Below are 20,604 nucleotides of genomic sequence, written 5' to 3'. Positions count from 1 at the left end.
TCTCAACCCCCCCTTGATGAATCACCCCCAAACTTTCAAGATAGGAGCTCATCTGAAAAGAGGAACTTTTTGGAAAATGTCGTAAAGATTCGTCAAACGACGCCAAAGTTATAAGCACATCAAAAAATGCTTTTCAAATGGAAACTAGCTTCTAACTATAACCATCAACTGGCGACCGCCAGTAGATGATATATATATAAAGTACAGACGTGGGACAGGGCTTCTGCCGGGAGCAGCTCGTGACTTCACGAGGTGGCGGGAATCATTGTATCCCGTCCCATGGCCTGCCTGTTGTCTGCACGAGGGGCTTGAACGTCAGTGGGGACCCAAGGAAGCCCAAGGAAATTTTTTCTAACACAGGGCCATCCATGTGGACATTGCACACCTTACCCCTGGTATCAAGACTATTTAGGTCTTTTTTCCCCCCCAGCACACACCATCCCGACAATGTGAACTCTGGGATCTGTAGTTCAAGTATCCAAACTACAGTGGGTATGTCGTCAGGTGATCGTGGGGTGGAGCTCCCCAACCAATGGGAGCGCAGCAGGAGGTTTAAAAAGGTGTAGGTGTCTCTGTGCCGTGTTTGTAGGGGCATCTGAGGAAGGCGCTGGAGCGCCGAAATGCATCATGCCAAAATGTCGTATTGAAAGGCTTCTGACAGGATTCCCCATGTGGCCTCTTGCTGCTATACAATGGAGGGGTATTGTTTGGATTTTTCGTACGCTGTCAGTGGCGTGCTTAAGAGGCACTGTTCTGTTTAGTGGCCGGAGCATCGCTGGTTCAGCTGACGCTGTTTTCTACTTGCACCAAGGATTTGGTTACTCCGGCCCACCTCAAAGTACAGATGTGGGACAGGGCTTCTGCCGGGAGCAGCTCATGACTTCACGAGGTGGCGGGAATCATTATATCCCGTCCCATGGCCCGCCTGTTGTCTGCACGAGGGGCTTGAACGTCAGTGGGGACCCAAGAAACCCAAGGAAATTTTTTTTAACACAGGGCCATCCATGTGGACATTGCACACCTTACCCCTGGTATCAAGACTATTTGGGTCTTTTTTCCCCCCCAGCACACACCATCCCGACAATGTGAACTCTGGGATCTGTAGTTCATGTATCCAAACTACAGTGGGCGTGTCGTCAGGTGATTGTGGGGTGGAGCTCCCCAACCAATGGGAGCGCAGCAGGAGGTTTAAAAAGGTGTAGGTGTCTCTGTGCCGTGTTTGTAGGGGCATCTGAGGAAGGCGCTGGAGCTCCGAAATGCATCATGCCAAAATGTCGTATTGAAAGGCTTCTGACAGGATTCCCCCATGTGGCCTCTTGCTGCTATACAATGGAGGGGTATTGTTTGGATTTTTCGTACGCTGTCAGTGGCGTGCTTAAGAGGCACTGTTCTGTTTAGTGGCCGGAGCATCGCTGGTTCAGCTGACGCTGTTTTCTACTTGCACCAAGGATTTGGTTACTCCGGCCCACCTCAAAGTACAGATGTGGGACAGGGCTTCTGCCGGGAGCAGCTCGTGACTTCACGAGGTGGCGGGAATCATTGTATCCAGTCCCATGGCCCGCCTGTTGTCTACACGAGGGGCTTGAACATCAGTGGGGACCCAAGGAAGCCCAAGGAAATGTTTGCTAACACAGGGCCACCCATCTGGACATTGCCCACCTTAACCCGTGTGTCAAGACTTTTTGGGTCTTTTTTCCCCCAGCACATCCCATCCCGACAATGTGAACTCTGGGATATGTAGTTCATGTATCCAAACTACAGTGGCCGTGTCGTCAGATGATCGTGGGGTGGAGCTCCCCAACCAATGGGAGCACAGCAGGAGGTTTAAAAAGGTGTGGGTGTAACTGTGCTGTGTTTGTAGGGGCATCTGAGGAAGGCGCTGGAGCGCCGAAATGCATCATGCCAAAATGTCCTATTAAAAGGCTTCTGACAGGATTCCCCCGTGTGGCCTCTTGCTGCTCTACAATGGAGGGGTATTCTTTAGATTTTTCTCACGCTGCCGGTGGCTTGCTTTAGAGGCCTCATTCTGTTTAGTGACCGGAGCATCGCTGGTTCAGCTGATGCTGTTTTCTACTTGCACCAAGGATTTGGTTACTCCGGCCCACCTCAAAGTACAGACGTGGGACAAAGCTTCTGCCGGGAGCAGCTCGTGACTTCACGAGGTGGCGGGAATCATTGTATCCCGTCCCATGGCCCGCCTGTTGTCTGCACGAGGGGCTTGAACGTCAGTGGGGACCCAAGGAAGCCCAAGGAAATTTTTTCTAACACAGGGCCACCCATCTGGACATTGCACACCTTACCCCGGTGTCAAGGATATTTAGGTATTTTTCCCCCCAGCACATCCCATCCCGACAATGTGAACTCTGGGATCTGTAGTTCATGTATCCAAACTACAGTGGGCGTGTCGTCAGGTGATCGTGGGGTGGAGCTCCCCAACCAATGGGAGTGCAACAGGCGGTTTCAAAGGGTGTGGGTGTAACTGTGCTGTGTTTGTAGGGGCATCTAAGGAAGGCGCTGGAGCACTGAAATGCATCATGCCAAAATGTCCTATTAAAAGGCTTCTGACAGGATTCCCTGTGTGGCCTCTTGCTGCTCTTCAATGGAGGGCTATTGTTTGGATTTTTCGCACGCTGCCAGTGGTGTGCTTAAGAGGCCCCGTTCTGTTTAGTGGCCGGAGCATCGCTGGTTCAGCTGACGCTGTTTTCTACTTGCACCAAGGATTTGGTTACTCCGGCCCGCCTCGAAGTACAGACGTGGGACAGGGCTTCTGCCGGGAGCAGCTTGTGACTTCACGAGGTGGCGGGAATCATTGTATCCCGTCCCATGGCCCGCCTGGTGTCTGCACGAGGGGCTTGAACGTCAGTGGGGACCCAACTCTGGGATCTGTAGTTCATGTATCCAAACTACAGTGGGCGTGTTGTCAGGTGATCGTGGGGTGGAGCTCCCCAACCAATGGGAGCGCAGCAGGAGGTTTAAAAAGGTGTAGGTGTAACTGTGCCGTGTTTGTAGGGGCATCTGAGGAAGGCGCTGGAGCGCTGAAATGCATCATGCCAAAATGTCGTAAATGGTTTAGATTGGAGTGGGAATAGTAATTATCACCCTTTTAGAGTTCATCACCTTCCTAAAAATAGTTTAGATTGGAGTGGGAATAGTACATTTTAAACCTATGGTGTCCAAAGCATTCCCTAACTTGGTTTAGGTTTGAATGGGAATAGTAGAAGTCACCACTTTAGGGCCAAACAGCCGCGGCCCGTGGAGGGAGTTCCGTGGGGCGGTAAGGCGGGGCGGGGGGTTCTAAAAACCTGAATATGGATAATTACCGGTAAGTAAACAATTAAATAAATAAAACGAATTTCGTAGCGCGCGCTTCATCGCTTTTTGTGGGAAGTCCTAAAAACCAGCAAGATGCTACTAGCCCTCCTGGACATTATTAGTCAGTTAAACCAGCGATCATATGCACAGGTTCGCTGGGGCCCCAAGGGTGAATTAACAGACAAGATAGGAGTACACAAGGGCATACGCCAGGGATGCGTCCTCGCTCCCATGCTGTTTTCTCTCTATCTAAACGGTGTGGTTGCATTTCTGGAAGACTGTATGAGTGAGGCATCCAAGTTGGCAGGTGGGAAGATCTCCCTGCTCCTATTTGCTGTCGATACGCCCTCAATTTATAAGACACTGAGAGGCCCTCAAACATTGGTCAATAGATTTGGAGAGTTTTGCCATGAATGAGGGCTGGCGATTAATCACACCAAAACTAAATTTATGGCCATCAGCCCCCACAGGTCTTTAACTGGTTTCATTACCCTTGATGGCGAGATGGTGTTATGGCTTTTAATTACCTGAAGTCATGTTATTCAAAAATATGTCCTGGTCCATTCAAGTCAAGAAAAGTGCCCTAAACCTGTCACAGCACGCTGCAACCATCCTTAGACCTTTTAAGCTCGCCACAACCAAGTGTGTTTTACCCTTCGTAATGGTTTATAGGGCCAAGGCAGAGGCTGGCACGCTCTATGGATTAGAGATTTGGGGATGCACAAATCTAACGGAATTCAGTACGGCTGAAACACTTTTCTGCGCACCCTAGTTAATCTACCCAAGAGCACCCCACTAGTACCCTTGTTACGTGATCTTGGCCTTGAGAAAGTGGCCTCCAAAGCTAAGCTACAGCGTCTGCTTTTTTGGGGTGAACTTAAGCACACCTCTGCACTTTTTGATTATTATCAAGCTTTTCAGGATATTGTGGCCTTAGATAAATCTCGCACCATTAAATGATTGGTCTTTGTGAAAGATTTCCTGATGGAAACTGGCTTGGGTGATTATTGGGATGATGGTTCCACTCCTCTTTCAAGGAAACTACTGAACAACTCTTTTTGGAAATGGATGGGGGAAAAAGACATGAAATGGGCAATATTCGGCTCCCTCACAGGCGCCTTTCTGCAATTTAAACCCACACAGAATTTGAGCCCTTTCTTGATTAGTTGCCGGACCCAGGAGCTAGACATTTATTGCAGTATGGCACTCTGCCTCTTTTATTCTTTACCTTAAATTGGCACTCCAATACTAGTGTTAATACTACATGTCCTAAATACCAGTAGGCTGAAGAGTCTCTACCAAATTTCCTTTTTTTTTGCCCAGGCTACATTCGTCCTAGGAAAAAGTGGACCATCCAGATCTGTAGATGGGATATAGGTAGTATTGTTCGTCACTCCGGTTGCTTTGCACTGAAACTGGAACATCTACTGTGTGTGCTGTGTCCATACCTAAAGTGGAGCTGGGCAATCAGGGCTGATGCCTTGAATAGTCTCTGCTGGTCCCCTGCTCTACTCCTCAAATTTCAATTCTTGTATTTTTTTTCAGGGCTGTTTACTTCCTTTTCTTTTATCATGGTGACTGGCAACCTTTGGCTCTGGACGAGAACCGTCAAGCTCAGCCCAACTGTAAACACTAGGACCCAAAAGGCTCTTAGAACATGTATGCCACCTAGAAATGTTATCGACTATGATAACACATGTGCTTTTATGGTCTTTTATAACTAGAAAAAGTAATCTTGGATTGGATCAGACAAATATTATATTCTTGAAACTAGAAGCCAATTTCTAGGGGTTGGAACCGTGTAGGCCAGCAACAGTGTCCTATTTATACTAAGGTTTTAGAATGGTGATGTTGGATTTGCCATTTTTTATATTTTTTATGCTTTGTATTGACTATCTTTCAAAAGTTATGTCACATGTAGGCCGGTCACTCTACTTTTTTTAGAAACATAGCAGACCCCAGGTAGAGGTTTTTGTTATAAAAGTCTAGAGGTAAACCTGCTTGATTTGTACCCTTTTGTCTATATGAAACTTTTAATATCCCTGCTTTCTTTCATTTCCATTCATCGGACCATTTCACTAGGGCAAGGGTACCTATTGACTTTAATTTCCTTTGGCCTCGCTGAATTAAAAAAAAATTATAATAGCATTTTAATAGATTATTATGATTCTGAAGAAATAGCAATTTACCATTAGAGAGATCACACCATTACCACTATGCACTTTAGCATGTCATGCCATAAATGTATTTTATGAACTGCATCATACTTTATATCTCCTACTAGCGTTTTAGTGTATTAAATGTAACACCGTCATCACAATGTATTTTATACACCATGGAACTGTGTGTGTACTTTTATGGTTTTAATCCAAACCGAATACAGTTTTCTGATGATGATGATGATATTATGATATGTATTGTTTTTATAGCACTATTCACATTATACTTTACATAATTATTTATTTTTTCTTATTAAATGTATTTACATTTTTGTACTATTTTAAAACATTGCCATATATTTTCTATACATTTTTTAACAATTTTTGGTTCAAGTTCCATTCCTTGCTAAATGGAGATAGTTTTTTTTTGTTTTTTTCAGAGGAGTGCCATCAGATATCTTGATTTTTGTAAGCAGAAATATAAGGGACTCGGTGTCAAGTACATAATGGACTTGCATCTTCAAAACTGCACCATAGTTGAAAATATGTTTCACATCATGAATTTTTACTTCTTGTAAACTAGCTTGTAAAGGAAAATTGCTAGTAAAGGGTTTTCAACAACGATGCAAACAAAAACCACATAAGGCAATCTAACCACCCTTCTGCCTCAACTAACTTCTCAGAACTTTCTACACCAAACTTGTGAATGTTCTAATCTGTTGTCCTTTTCTTACTATCCCCACCTCAGTGTTTATGCTCCTGTAACTCCTGGCTACAGTTAAACTGCCCTAATGCCTCTTGGTGATGGAACACTTTATAAAACTGAAAAATAAAACTGAAAAATAACACATAAACAAAATGGTTGTGTTTACATCTGGAAATGTGTGAACATTTCATGAGTCTACGTCATCAGGTAGCCATTGCAGCCCTAGGTGTCAACTGACCAAGGATACAGTCGATGGATTTGGATTTGAAAAAGGTATCCTATTCAGAAAAAGAAAGTTATGTGCATTTAAGGACATTTAAATATATAATTGTTTTATACCAGATATATTTAAACAAAGGGTATTTTACCTTAGACAATTTCATCTTCTCTGCCTCGGACCTGCTCATCCTTCGTGAAGTTTTGGTTAATTCTGAAAATAAAAATAAAGTTATGCAAAATGTAACAGGTTGAGTTTGAAACACAAAGAATGTGTAGATACCTTCCCTGCAACCCCATGCTTGCCCATGAGACAATGTAGATTCGTATCTGCTTGGATATGCTGCAAAGGAAGTCACGCTTATGACCAACCTAGTTAGGGTCGGCAGGCAAAAATATGGAGTTCAATTTCTGAGCCTGGCAACCATAAAATTAGACCCACTGGCTACCTATTGAGATTAAATGAAGTTTTATATAATCACATGTCACTTAGGCTCAAATCTAATTTAAACCATTTGTATTGTACCATCATTACTCAATTGTTTTAGGTCTCAATAAAGTCTTATTTATAATAAACGTCTCTGGATTTATTACAGAGAGAGGGACAGTGAGGAGATAATGATATAAAGGTGGATAAGAGAGAGAGAGAGGAATATATATATATGAAGAGAGAGGGATGGGAGAGTGACAGAGAAAATCAGAAGGAGAAAGAAAGAGACAGAGGAAGAGGAAGAGGGTTAGACATGAGAAGTAGAGAACATAGAGAGATAGTGGGAGAACTGGGTGAGAGAGGGAGTTAAAGTTACATAGAGGTGAGTGAGAGAGAAACCGAGGTAGACACAACAGAAAGAGAACGGAGACTGAGAATGCTAACAATAGAAATGACAAGGTGTTAGACCTTGCACCTTTGGGTGGTAGTTCCCCAAAACCTTTTGCCTTCACTCCAGCTGTTTTGCTGAATTCGTTTTTGTTGACTTTAGGTTTCAGCACACATTTCCACTACTATTCAGTGCTAAAGTGCTTGTGCTCTCTCTCTCTCCTTTAAACACGGTAAGATAGGTGTAGACCCAATTGGCACATTTAATTTACTTATAAGTCATTAGTAAAGTGTAACAAAGGGTTAATACAATGCTCAAAGGATATATGTGACAGCCACCCGCCGTCACCAGTTGCGTAGAAAAAGCCCACACGTATAATCATAACAAAGGGTTAATACCCTGAGCAATATTTGTCCAAAGTAATTGGAACAGTCCACAGTAGTAGTTGCCACAGAATTCTTCTTCTGTTCTTTATTTTCATATGACACAGTTCAATAGATGTAGACTCTAGCCAACACGTGTTTCGTCTGTATATCTATGTTGAACTGTGTCATATGAAAATAAAGAACAGAAGAAGAATTCAGTGGCAACTACTACTGTGGACTGTTCTGATATCTTTGGACAATTATTGCTCAGGATATTAACCCTTTGTTATGATTATACGTGTGGGCTTTTTTCTACGCAACTGGTGACGGCAGGTGGCTGTCACATATATCCTTTGAGCATTCTGATCTGTCAGCTGTGCCTTTACACAACTTAGTGCATTTTATACCCTGTCACCCTTTTTCTCTATCATTAGTAAAGTGGTATACAGGTAACCAGGGTCTGGACATTTTATGCTACTAAAAGGCCTGCAGCAAGTATTGTGTCACCCACTTAAGAATCTCTTTAAAACATGTCTCCGGTCTGCCATTACAGCTTGTGCATACACCTTAAATTACCATTTCAACCTGGAAATACAAACCTTTTTCCAGGCCTAAGCCATCCTTTTTAATATATGTAGGTTGCCTCTAGAGTAGGCCCTAAGAATCCCAGCAGGCAGGATGCAATCTATTAAAAAGGTTGGACGTATGCTTTTAAGGTTTACATGTCCTGGAAGTGAAAAGCTCTTACGGCCTACCTTTCCCATAAAATAACATTTGGTTACCTTATTCCATTTAATAAGTAATAACATTTGTTTGGGAGCAGGAATAAATGTTTGGTTTGGTGTCTGAGGAATTGTAATTTAAAGTCCTTTTTTAAGCCACAATTCTGAAAATGCCACTTTCAGAAAGTTGGCACTTTCTTGTCCTAACCATAATGTGCTAGCAGCCTGTATCCTGGGTAACATGACTAGGTGTAGTTAGCCTTTGTGTATTTTTCCCTAGCAGTATTACAATAGAGGGTATGGGTGTTGTCAGGATGGGCCATCCTGATAAGATGTGGGCAAAACTGTCCCCTACCACACTTGCATCTCAAAAGACACTGCTCAGCTCACACATGGCTCTTTTGTGGTGGGAAACTCAGAACCTTCTCTCTCTTCAAAGGGGCACCAGGTATGAAAATGGGACACTGAGACCCACTCTTCAGTTAATTCCTGAACCTGGGGAACCTACAGAAGAAAGACTGCCCTGCTGCGGAAGACTGGCCTGCTGCCTGACGGCTGCCCTGATGTCTAAGAAGGAAGACTGGACCTGCACCCTTCATCCCAGGCTATCTGAGTGACTCTGAGAGCTAGTTAGCTGGCCTACTGTTCTGAGCTGTTCTGTGTACAAGGACACAACAAGCTCCAGTGGTTTCCCTAACCTGTCCAGCTGACTCACCTCACTGGACCTGCCTGGACCTGCAATTGGATCTATCTGAGCCCTGCTAGCTTCTGCTGGAGTGAATGTATGGTCCCCAAGAGGTGCCTCCAAGGTACTGGACCCTTAGTGTGGTATGAGTGGAGCTCCTCGTTGAAGAAAAAGAGAAATCCTGCATTTTTGGTTCTTCAGAACTGTGAATGAGCCTCTTTGCACCAAGATCTTGTGGTCCAATGCAAAGCTCCAGTGAATCCGACTTGTCACGCTCCAACATTGACATACTGCATTGACCGCCAGCATGAACATTCAGTGATGACCATCCTCAACACCCAACAGGATTTTCCTGCTACATCAATGACCATAAGTGATGCCTGGCCTGTTCCTTGAATTGCAAAGTAGACCATCCACAATGCTCTCCATGCTTCTTACGGCCTCCTCCAGTTCCAATTGCACACTTCATGCTGGACTTTGGAAGGTAACTTTTACAGCATGACTAAGCTAGTCCAAGTCTCTGGCCCATACTTCATCGCAGTCAACCTGAACTTTTGAGTTTCACCCTGTCTCACACAACCAAATACCTGCAAGTGGCTCTTTGTGGTTTTAGGTAATATACTCACCTTAAATCTGTGAAATTGCATATCTTTTTGTCATGTTGGTGTCAAATAATTTATTAAATAGATGACAGATGTCCGTCCGTGAGCTCTCTGCTCCCCGGAGGTGACTCTGTTTCCATCCGGCTGCTGAAGTATGTTATCTGTCCCCCCATGAGGCTGGCCATCATCTTCCCACCTCCCTGATCCTGGGGGTACCCTTGACCTGGAGTCAGATATTGGCCTGGACTCGGCCGTGGCGAGGCAGAGCCTTTGTGGGAGCTGGAGCGCACCTGTATGGAGGGTCCGACTCGTGCAGTACTGCAAATCCCAGGGGATATCGGACATCGTGGGTTCACTGGCACTGCTGCTTATACTATATACTTGTGTTTGTTTACTGTTATCTAGTGCAGAAGTAAAGCAGACCAGGACACATGGAAGAAAGCTACTTTGAGGATAAACTGCGAGATTAAGGATGGAGCGGCTGGGACACTCACAGTGGATAGATCAAATAATAGCGGAAAACGGAGAAGAAAAAATTCAATAAGGGGGCAACCCTTTGCATGGGACTCTAAGTCAGGTGCAGGTCCTCAGATAGTTCACAGTGGATGAGGAATCCCATTTCCTCTACTCATTATAGAGACAGGGGCTGTTAAAGATGAACTAGCTAAGATGCTATAACAGACTAAGTAGGGGTCAATCAAAAATAAATCTGCAAAACAAAATAAAGTGGGGCATAGGACCACCCCAGATCTGCTGTGGGTTCCGATGTGCATGGGCCCCGGATAATTCGTAGTGAGTTAACAGGACAGGCACTGGTTTGATCGAATGCCAAGGCAAAAAACAGGGTGCGATAAGGCATAGGATGCTAGTCTCTGCCGAGGCGCCAGCCAGACTAAGAGGATGCTGTGAAAGGGTGGGTAAAGAGATAGTAAGGAGGCCAGGCCCCTTCAACAAGTGTAAATAAGACTATTACACAGCTAACGGAGATGACAAAGGGGCCAACAAGCAGAAGGCAACATTCTGTGTACTTTTAACACATTCTTCCAATTGCCATAGCTAAAAAGATTGGAAAATACACCCTGCAGGGGGTGGAAGTGCAAGATAATTGCTCATTAACCCCTTCCATGCTGAGGACGTAATATTTACATCCACGGATGCAGTGATGCTGTGCCAAGGATGTAACCTTGGCACAGCAGTCAGAAATCCCTCTGTAGAAAACAGCAGAGGGACTTTTTTGTTTTCGTTCAGCGTCGGGAGCAGGGAGAGAGTTTCCCCAGCTGCCTAAGGCAATTTGTTTTCAGTGTAGTGACGATCAGCGGGCATTGCGCGCCTATGTCATTACACTGAAAGTGAAAGTATAATGCACTGACTAGCTCATTTTACTTTCACTGCCTAAATGCTCGTGTGGCTAGTTCAGTCCCCCTAGCACGTAGGCAGATGGAAGAGGTGTCATTAGAAAGGGGAGAATATCCCCTTTCCAATAGCACCGTTACCTAGTGGAACCCTGCTTGGGGATAGCCACAGGAGGGCGATCTCCAAGCAGGAATCCACACACTAGGCACCAGGGAGAGGACAGCGGCCCCTTGGGCAAGGGCTTTTGCTCCCCTCAAGGTTTCAGGTATTATTCAGTCTTTCTGCCCCCCCCGGGGGAGGTAGAAAGCACACTAGGCACCAGGGATTATGTTTGTGTTTAAAGTTTAATGGTGGCGGATGCCCTAAATGGGCATTATAGTGACAGCCTCCCAAAATTGACAGTCTTTCTGCCCTCCTGGGGTGCAGATGGGGGGAACCTGTTTTTACAAGGGAGGCACCTTTGTTTTTGGTCCCGGGCTCAGCGGCCATCTAGGGAAACCTACCAAACCCAGACATTTCCGAAAAATAGACATCCGGGGAGTCCAGAGAGGTGTGACTCGCAAGGATCCCCCAATGTTTTTTTACCCAAAATCTCCTGCAAACCGCAATTTTAGGTAAACAAATCTCCTTTTCCTCACATTTCTGTATGGGAAAGTTGTGGAATCACCCAGCCCGCACAAATTTCCTATAACTCACCGTTCCCCCAGGACTCCTGATAAAAATGGTATCTCACTTGTGTGGGTGGGCCAAGTACCCGCGACAGGGAAGTGCCCAAAACATATTGTAGAGACATCATAATTATGTATCATAAAACAACGTGGTTTTAAAAGGGGGAGCACCTGCGTTTTTGGTCCTGGGCTAAGCGGCCATCTAGGAAAACCTACCAAACCGAGACATTTCTGAAAACTAAATGCCAGGAGGAGTTCAGGGAGGTATGGTTTGCGTGGATCCCCCAACATCAAATTCACATGCTAATATAGGTACCCACAAATTCAGAGATGCACAAACAATCACTGCTTCTAAACTCCATTTCAGATATACATAGGTTTCCTTGATACCTATTTTTCACTCCTATATTTTACCAAATGAATTACAGTACACAATGAAAAACCATTGCAAGGTGAAACTCAGTTATTGGCTAAGAGTACCTTGGAATCTTAGTGTACCTACATGCTTCATATATCTCCGCAACCAGAAGGGTCCAGCAGACGTAACGGTATATAGCTTTAAAAAATCTACCATAGCTAGAAGAAGTTACAGGTGAAAATATAGTCACAAATGGCTGTTTTTTCAACTAAATAGGAAAGCCTTGAAGGATCTGCACAAATGACCCCTTGCTGAATTCAGAATTGTATCTACGTTTCAGAAATGTATAGCTAATCAGGATCCTTTATTGGTTTCATACCCATTTCTACCACTAACTGGAAGGAGGTGGAAAACACAAAAATAGTAAAAATAGGCTATGTCCTCCTAAAATGCCAAAACTGTGTAGAAAGTTTTGATTTTCTGACAAAAGTCTGCCTGTCCTGAAAGCTGCAAAGATGGTCATTTTAGCACCACATACACTTTGTTGATACCATTTGCGGGGGAAAAACAGACACGTTCTTCTTCAGCAATTTTTTCCCATTTTTCTTAAACACCCAAAAGTTTGCTGTATTTTGCCAAATTTCTTGATCCCCTCCAGGGAAAGTGGTGAACCCTGGTTACCTTTAGAATGCTCAGCATGTTGGAAGAAAAGGACGCCAATTTGGTGTTGATACCTTATGTGGACAAAATGTTATGGGGGTCTAAGTGGGAACTACCCAAAAAAGCCATGGCACGGGGAGGCCTGGCAGCGAAAGGGTTAATATGCTGTCATAAAAAAAGATTGAGTAATGCATATCCCAAGGGGTGTAACAGAGGGCCAGGGCTTCAAAGGCATTAAACAAAAAGAAGGAAAAACTAGTTCCGTTATTACCCAAGAGAGGCTGACATGCTACATAGAATTTTTAAGAGCAAATAAAATAAAGAACTTTCTTTTCGGTAAATTGTTAATTTCATGTTCACTGGTATTTTTATTATGTTAAACGGTAGTTTAAAGAAGATGCTTGGGGATATTTTTCATTGCAAGCCACATGACAAACGCTCAAAAGCTGAACAGTGTTAATAGCCAACTATACATAAACTAGCAGAGTATGTTGAGGCATGTGTTAACTACATGCTGTGAGAACGGAGGAGAGCAAACAATGACCAGTGAGGAAATGCACTAAAAGGACTTGTGTAGAGCAGGACTACTCTGCCTGCTGGCAACTGTGCTGAATATTCAAATGAGAACATAATCAACAGGGGTATACCCAAATTACCCTCTTGTACCTGGGTACTGGACGTGTTTTTATACAATGAAAACTGATATAAAGGAAACAATATAAACCACATTATGAGTAGAGCCCATTTAATTACCCTCTCTACAATTATTATTTTTCTGAACGAATGTATCAAAATCTATTTGTAGCACACACAAACAATGGCGCCTAATCAATCCTCATAATTTGGTTATATTGTTTCCTTTATACCAGTTTTCATTGTATAGAATATTCCAATGAGAGCTAATTGATGTATAGTGTTCAAAAAAATAAAATAAATCGCATTCTACTGTTTTTAAAAAGGAGAACTCTACCTCTAGGGAACCTTTCACGGTAGCAATTAATAAGGGTCAATCATAGGTATATTAAAAAAGCAAACTGTACAACGTTAGTAGGACAAAAACCTTTATTTAGGAGCTGGTCACGAGCCAGTGAAACCGGCAAATAGCACAGACTTTTAGAGTGTAGAAAATCATCCTTCCACGGAAAGAGGAATTATAAAGACTGATTTCGAAAGAAAACAACAGTGTGATATGAACAGAGAACATGGAACTACCTGGAGCACCAATAAAGTTGGATGCTTACTTCAAAAGTTGCAGGGTAGTCTGACGGAGTCTTGGGCAGCGTCTAGATCCGAAAGCAGGACAATCGATGGAACGTCAAGCTGGAGAGGTTTAAAGAGAGGTGACGCCTCATACAACTCACTTGAAAGAATAACGTTTATACCGCCATATTTGTGGGATCATATTGGGATATCTAATGCTCATGGTACAGTGTCATAAACAAACAGAAATGTGAGCCAAGGGTACAACAACATGCCGAACCGGATGCAAAGAAACAGAAAGGTAACAACCTCGCTAGAACCGCCCTGGAACAGCCCCGGAGCAGAGGAAAGTGCCCGAACCTGAGGCAGTTGTGAGAAGAGGTGAGAGACTGTGGAATTCTGGTCTCTGTGCTTTCTGTTTTTTTCTACATAAGTTTGTAAAAGCAGGTGAACAACTAGGGTGACCAACTGGCATTGGTGCAAATTCAGGACGGTGAGTGTAAAAATTCAGGACAAAGGGTCAAAATTCAGGACACAAATTCAGGACAGGAGGTCAAAATTCAGGACAAAACTTCAGGGCAATAGGTAAGTTTTACAGACACATCAGAGGAGGTCGCGCAATAGTATAGAAGTAAGCCCAGCCATATCCAAACATATTCAACCATTTGCAAACCTATCCATCATGTATCCTTCCATCTATCATTTCACTCATCCATCCCTTCATCCATCCTTTCACTCATCCATCCATTATCCATCCATACACCCTTTCACCCTATCCATCTGTACACTCATCCTTCCACTCTTCTACCCATTCATCCAGCCATTTACCCTTTCACCCATCCAGCCATCCTTTCACTTACTCATCCATCCACCCAGTCACTCATCCTTCCACCCATCCACTCTTTCAGTCATCCATCCATCCTCCCTTTCTCTCTCCATCGACCCTTTCACTTAGCCATCCTTCCTTCCATCCATCCACCCACCCATCCATCTACTCATCCACTCATGAATCCATCCATTGACCCTATCACTCATCCATCCTTTCTCTCATTCATTTATCCTTTCACTCTTTCACTCATCTTTTCATCCTTTTGTCCACCTACCCTCCCTTTTACTCGTTCATCAATCCTTACATCCACCCTTTCACTCATCCGTCCATCCATTCACCCTTGCACTTATCAATTCATCAATCCATCCATCATTTCACTCATCCATTCACCCACTCACTCACTCATCATCCACCTTTTCACTCATCCATTCTTTCACTCATCCATCCACCCTTTTACCCATCCAGCTACCCTTCCACCCATACATCCAGCTATTTACCTTTTCTCTCATCCATCCTTCCACTCACTCATCAATCCATTCATCCTCTCTCATTATCTATCTATTCAATCTTTCATTCATCAATTCACCCTTTAACTAATTCATCCAGCCATCCACCCATCCCTTCACTTACTCAATCCCTCACCTTTTCATATTAATTTTGAGCTGAGCCTTTTTGAGAAGAGGCCCATCAAGAACGTCACCCTCGCTGCAGGAGCCATTCCAGGACTGGGACAGAAGCCACCCAGGGCGGAGACAGGTCCACGGGGGGGGGGGGGGGAGGGGGGTTGGTGGACAGGAGCCATCACATGTGGAGACAGGAACCATCACTGGGGGGGGGGCAGGAGCCATCACAGGAGTGGGAACAGGATCCACCAGGGTGGGCACAGGGGTGGGCATGCAGTATTCTAGTATCATCTTGGTCTCTTCCAGGGTGGGGTAGGGCTCCTCACCTCCTCCTGGACAAGACAACGAGACGACAGGCTCTCTTTCTAAAATGTTAGTTTTGCCATCCCCTACTGTGATGTACAGTACTTAAAGGAGATACTCCAAGAGAACTGATTTAACTGATTGTCCTCCATACTTTGTTAATCAGTGTGGGTGCGATTGTGCAATTTCTTTATTTTATTACATTATAGACTGCATGTTTGAAGAACCGAGGTTTGCTTACAATTTAGTAACAGTAATTAAGCTCAGTGAAGAGGACCACGTGCTGCCTCGGTGTAATCATGGCCGGCCCGGTTCTATGATGTTTGGATCCCTGGTCAGAAAGGGAATGTGTGAGGCCCCTCTAAATTGAAGAGACATGACGCATTCAGGGCTGTTTGCATCTGAATAGATGCCCCTGCGCCTGAATCTGCAGCCCCTCCCTCTCAGTCACCTTCAAACACCTCTTAACAGCTCATCAAGGGCTGAAGGTGTGAGGGTTACCATCCCGCTGTGCCTCTCCAATGCTGCTGGGTATCTGAGCTTTGGTACTGCATCGGAGTCTGTTACACCCGACGTCAACAGCATCCGACTCAAGCAGGGAGGTGGGTGGAAGCTGTGCCGGCTTTAGGGTGGTGCGATCGGTGCCCGGTTAAAATTACGGACAAATGGCGTTCGTTAAAGAATCCTTCACGGACAACGGACAGACGGCCGAAATTACGGACTGTCCGTGAAATTTACGGACAGTTAGTCACCCTATGAACAACATGTTGAAAAGTAGGCAAGGTCTTAAATGAATAACTGCGCATGCGTAGAATATGCCTACGCACTGAAAAATGTGTCCGAAAACCCATACTTCTCTACACCCATTCGCATGTCATTCAGCAGCGGGAGGCTTGTACATAACTTCTCCATATTAACAACTTGTGAGGACTGAAAGGTGTGGGGGGCGTCAACATGAGGGACAGAAAATGCCATGCAGTCTGCAGAAAGTAAACAAAATCAAGGTATGTAGATGTGCGAACTGCACGACTGCTGACTGATTCTAAGATGGTGACAGTGTAACAAGGGTAGAGAAGGGGATCAAATTGCTGTTGAAGTGCCATTGATAATTCCATCCTTACAGAAGTACACTATGGTTTAAAAAAAGGATTGGGGACAGTAGAACAGTGTGGTAACTTAGGCCTGATTATTTGACAATATACAAAAGTTAAGCCTGGCTCATTGTACTTGTGTTTTGCTGAACATTGTTAGTTTTCTAAATTAGACAAGGCTGTGTCCTGCCCCCGTTCTCATTTTCCCTCTACCTCAATAGGGTTGATGATACCCTTCAGGCTCTGTTGGCTGATGCACCTATAGTTGCTGGTTGTTCGGTTCCTGTGCTACTTTGTGCCTATGATGGGGTACTGATGTCAAGAACTGTCATAGGTTTGCAGAGGCTGATGGATGTTTTTGTTGATTTTATGGATGAGAGTAAAGTAAAGGTTAATTTCACTAAGATCTGTGGACCCCCCCCCCAAGAAATCCACAACCCATTTCATCAAAGGCTCCCCGCTTGTGAGGGTAAATACATTTAATTACCTGGGCATACTAATTGCCCATAATGGTTCATGGGCAAACCATGTACAAAACGTTAGGTCAAAATTGAACAGGGTCTGCGAGGGCACATTTAGATTTTCCAGTAAGCTTGGTAGTCCCCTTATGAGAGAAATGATTAACATATATAAAGCTAAAGAACTATCCCCCGCTATGTGTGGAGGAGGCATCTGGGCCCTTGACAGGCTGAAGAGAATACCTTAATCAAAAGTCCGTTAAGTATCCCTTTCTCTCTCTCAACATATACTATCCATAAAGAGGTCGCGCAGACCTACCTGGAAGATTTGCTTACGCTTAAACCAATTCTGCTTTGGTGGTCAATTTGAGCCACACTCGAAACGTCCTTTACAAGATCTATTATGATGGACTGCTTATGCCTTGATCATGTTATGTTATGTTACCACAACTTGTATAGCGCAACAGCTGCCCTGGCAAAGGGGCATCCCGGCGCGGACAGTAGAGCAACTGACACATGCGGGAGGAACTGATGGAAAGACTATGGTGCAGGGAAAAGGTGAGTTTTAAGGACCTTCCTGAATTCTAGGTAGTTGTTGAGGCCTCGGATGTGAGCCGGAAGTGCGTTCCAGAGGAGGGCCGCTCTACTGCGGAAGGAGCGGCCTCCGGCATGGATTCTCTGTGTCCATGGGACCACTACCAGGTGTTGACCCTGTGAGCGGAGATGTCGTATGGGAGCATATGGCGAGAGGAGGTTGGCCAGGATGTTAGCAGTGGTCAGTTTCAAGGCTTTGAAAGCGATGCATAGAGCCTTGAATTCAATTCGCCTCACCACAGGCAACCAGTGAAGACGACGGATGGCGTTAGACACCGGGCAAGACCTGCGTAGACCAAGAAGGGTTCTTGCTGTACCCTTTGCAGCCTCAGGATTTCAGCCTTATTGGACCCCAGATATAGAGAGCAGTCATAGTCCAGTCTTGACATTACAGATGCTTGAATAATCTTCCCTGGCTTGCCCATATTAATGATACTCTTAAGGTTTTGCATTGTCCTCTTATGCTCACCTCCCCACACAGTGTGCTGGCCTTGCACAAGAACGAAATAAAAGCTCTATATTTAGGTATAAGGTCAGAAAATAGTATGCTTAGAGAGGGTATGAAACCTATGGTTGTACTATACATGTCAAACCCTTCTGAGGAAGGATTTCACCCATATTTGCCATGGTCTTATGCCTCCAGCACCGATTTGTCCTGACCAGGCTGCGGATAGGAAGATTGCAATTTTTCGTCGCTTTTCACGGTTATGAAGCAGTTACCCAGCGATAGGACCCCATGCCCATGCCACAGCACACAATCTCAAAACAGAGCACTAATCCTTTTATCCTTTTTTTGCTGGTTCTATGATGGACTGCGGAGAAATTACTTGAAACCGCTTTTTGTTGCAAAACGTCAGGGATCATAAGGCTGCCTTAAATGTGTACGTACCCTGACTGATCCATTGTTATGCTTTAGTATCGCACCTTTTCTATGGGGCAGAGTTCACTTTAGGTAGAGTATTATCCTTTAAGTTTTTACATGGTTACATGCACTTTGTTTTTATTGTAGTGTATTTTACAAGCATACAATGAGAGGAATGTGTATCTTCTCCTAATTAGATCTGTTCAACAAGAAATTGAGTTATGGAGTTAATTGAAGATTCCTAAGCTTTCTGACGGACTTAACATTATGCTGTAGTATCACGTCATCGATATGGGGCACTGCCTGTACTTGGAAAGTCCCATTCTCTAAGTCTCTATGTGGTCTATATGTATTTTATGAACTTTATTGCATAGTTTTTATATATACAACTAAGTGTGCTTATTTTCTCTTTTATTGAACATGTACTTAAAATGTTAGTAGGCTCAGGTTTGCACTGTAATCTTTGCTTACAACTATTGATGAAACGCCATTTTATGTCTCATTGCTTTGAACTGATTTTAACTGAATTTTTTATCTTGCAAATTTTGTGGTCAGTTGCTTGTACCGAATGAAGATTTTGAATCAAATCGAGCCCTGAACTCTAAGACCATCATACCCCCAAATACATACTAGACACAATATAAGGGAGTGCAGTTTTCAAATGGCAGGCCTACTGGTTTTGTCAAGATGTCACCACATCCATAAAAGCAGAAATATGTCTAACTAGACCAAAGCAAATCCATTATACGTCTTTGGATGGTACCATATTACCATGACATTCATGAAGAACTGCCATGACACTTAGTGGCTGTCAGTAAAGCATTGCAATGACTTTCATATAGTTTGACTGTTAACTTTTTATTTGTCAGTAAAGACTTTTCATGACTTCTATTAAAATATATAATGATTCGCTGTCAACTTTACCATTGTCAATACAGCATTTCAATTATTTCCTTGAATTTTCTTCTACTATTAACAAACTGCAAATGCAGTCTTAGGAGCAATCGACCTGACTCTGCCCTATAACTCTTCGGAGACTTGGGGCAACATATACGAAAAACTCACTGGGGCTGCTGAGCTTCTTGCAGCACTCAGAGCACTTTGCCATACACTGGTGGTGCCTCTTATATTCATGGGGCACCACAAGAGCCAATATACATATTACATCATGATACCCTTAAGATTCTGGGGTGCTCCTTTTGTTTCCAGTGTTTTTTTTGCCTGCAGCCTCTCTTTGCACCTCCTTTTACTAATAGCTGTGTGCCTGTTCCCACTTGGGCACCCAGTACTGTCTTTTGTCTGGGACCCTCGGAAATACCCAAAGCCTCTGCATGCTTGGGGTATCCCCACACTCGTGTCACCATTACTAGGAGCTGAGTGGGAGCCGGACCCTTCTGATCTCCTCCTTGTTGGCATTCAGAAGTGGTGGAAGCAGAGATGAGTGTTATCCCCACTTGCAATAGCCACGGATGGGAGGTTGGATTTATGTCGCCAGCCCACACCAAGACATAAGCACGGGGGATTGGGGGTAGCCCCCCACATGCTCTTCAGTTCGTGGGAATTGGGAGCTACGGGGAACCCATTCGCTATGGAAGAAGGCAGCACTCATGTTTCTTTTCTCCTTTTTCCACTGTGTTGATTCCTGGCAAGATGGGGGCCCCTTGAAGCTGAAAACTCCCACTCCCAGCCTCCATCTTTTTCAGGGTCTTGAATGGAACCCCAGGTCCTGTTGTCTTCCCATGCTATATTGCAACCACAGAGGAGAATGCTACTTCTGCCCTGGCCAGTACTGTCCCACAGGTGGACCAGACATCTCTGACTGTTATCTTTGGCCAGTTGGACCAATTTAAGCAATTTTATGTGTTGTTTTTCTCCTGGTGGCCAGCTAGGACCAAGAGGAATGATTTTAGCAGGCCTTCTGGTGTTTTCCTTGAAGAGTTGTATTTTCCTTTATGATCACTTTCTACCTTAGGACGTATCCTCTGGAAACCTGGCACCTCTCCTGGGCCTTGGCTCTTCT

The 20,604-nt window shown here is 44.3% G+C and overlaps 1 protein-coding gene across 8 annotated transcripts in view; it reads right to left on the bottom strand.

Annotated features, from left to right (window-relative positions):
- The window catches only part of ASIP (agouti signaling protein), a 1,080,532-nt gene that overhangs the window by 202,433 nt on the left and 857,495 nt on the right, over positions 1–20,604 (bottom strand). For all 8 annotated transcript variants that reach the window (XM_085619088.1, XM_085619089.1, XM_085619084.1 and 5 more), the window contains one exon: positions 6,546–6,607. In XM_085619088.1, the coding sequence (XP_085475214.1) occupies positions 6,546–6,607 (62 nt within the window). The remainder of the gene's footprint in view (positions 1–6,545; positions 6,608–20,604) is intronic.

This window comes from Triturus cristatus, chromosome 7 (genome assembly GCF_964204655.1).
Source record: "Triturus cristatus chromosome 7, aTriCri1.1, whole genome shotgun sequence".
NCBI lineage: Eukaryota > Metazoa > Chordata > Amphibia > Caudata > Salamandridae > Triturus > Triturus cristatus.
The sequence above is the reverse complement of the archived record's forward strand: the minus strand, read 5'-3'. Positions and strand labels throughout refer to the sequence as shown.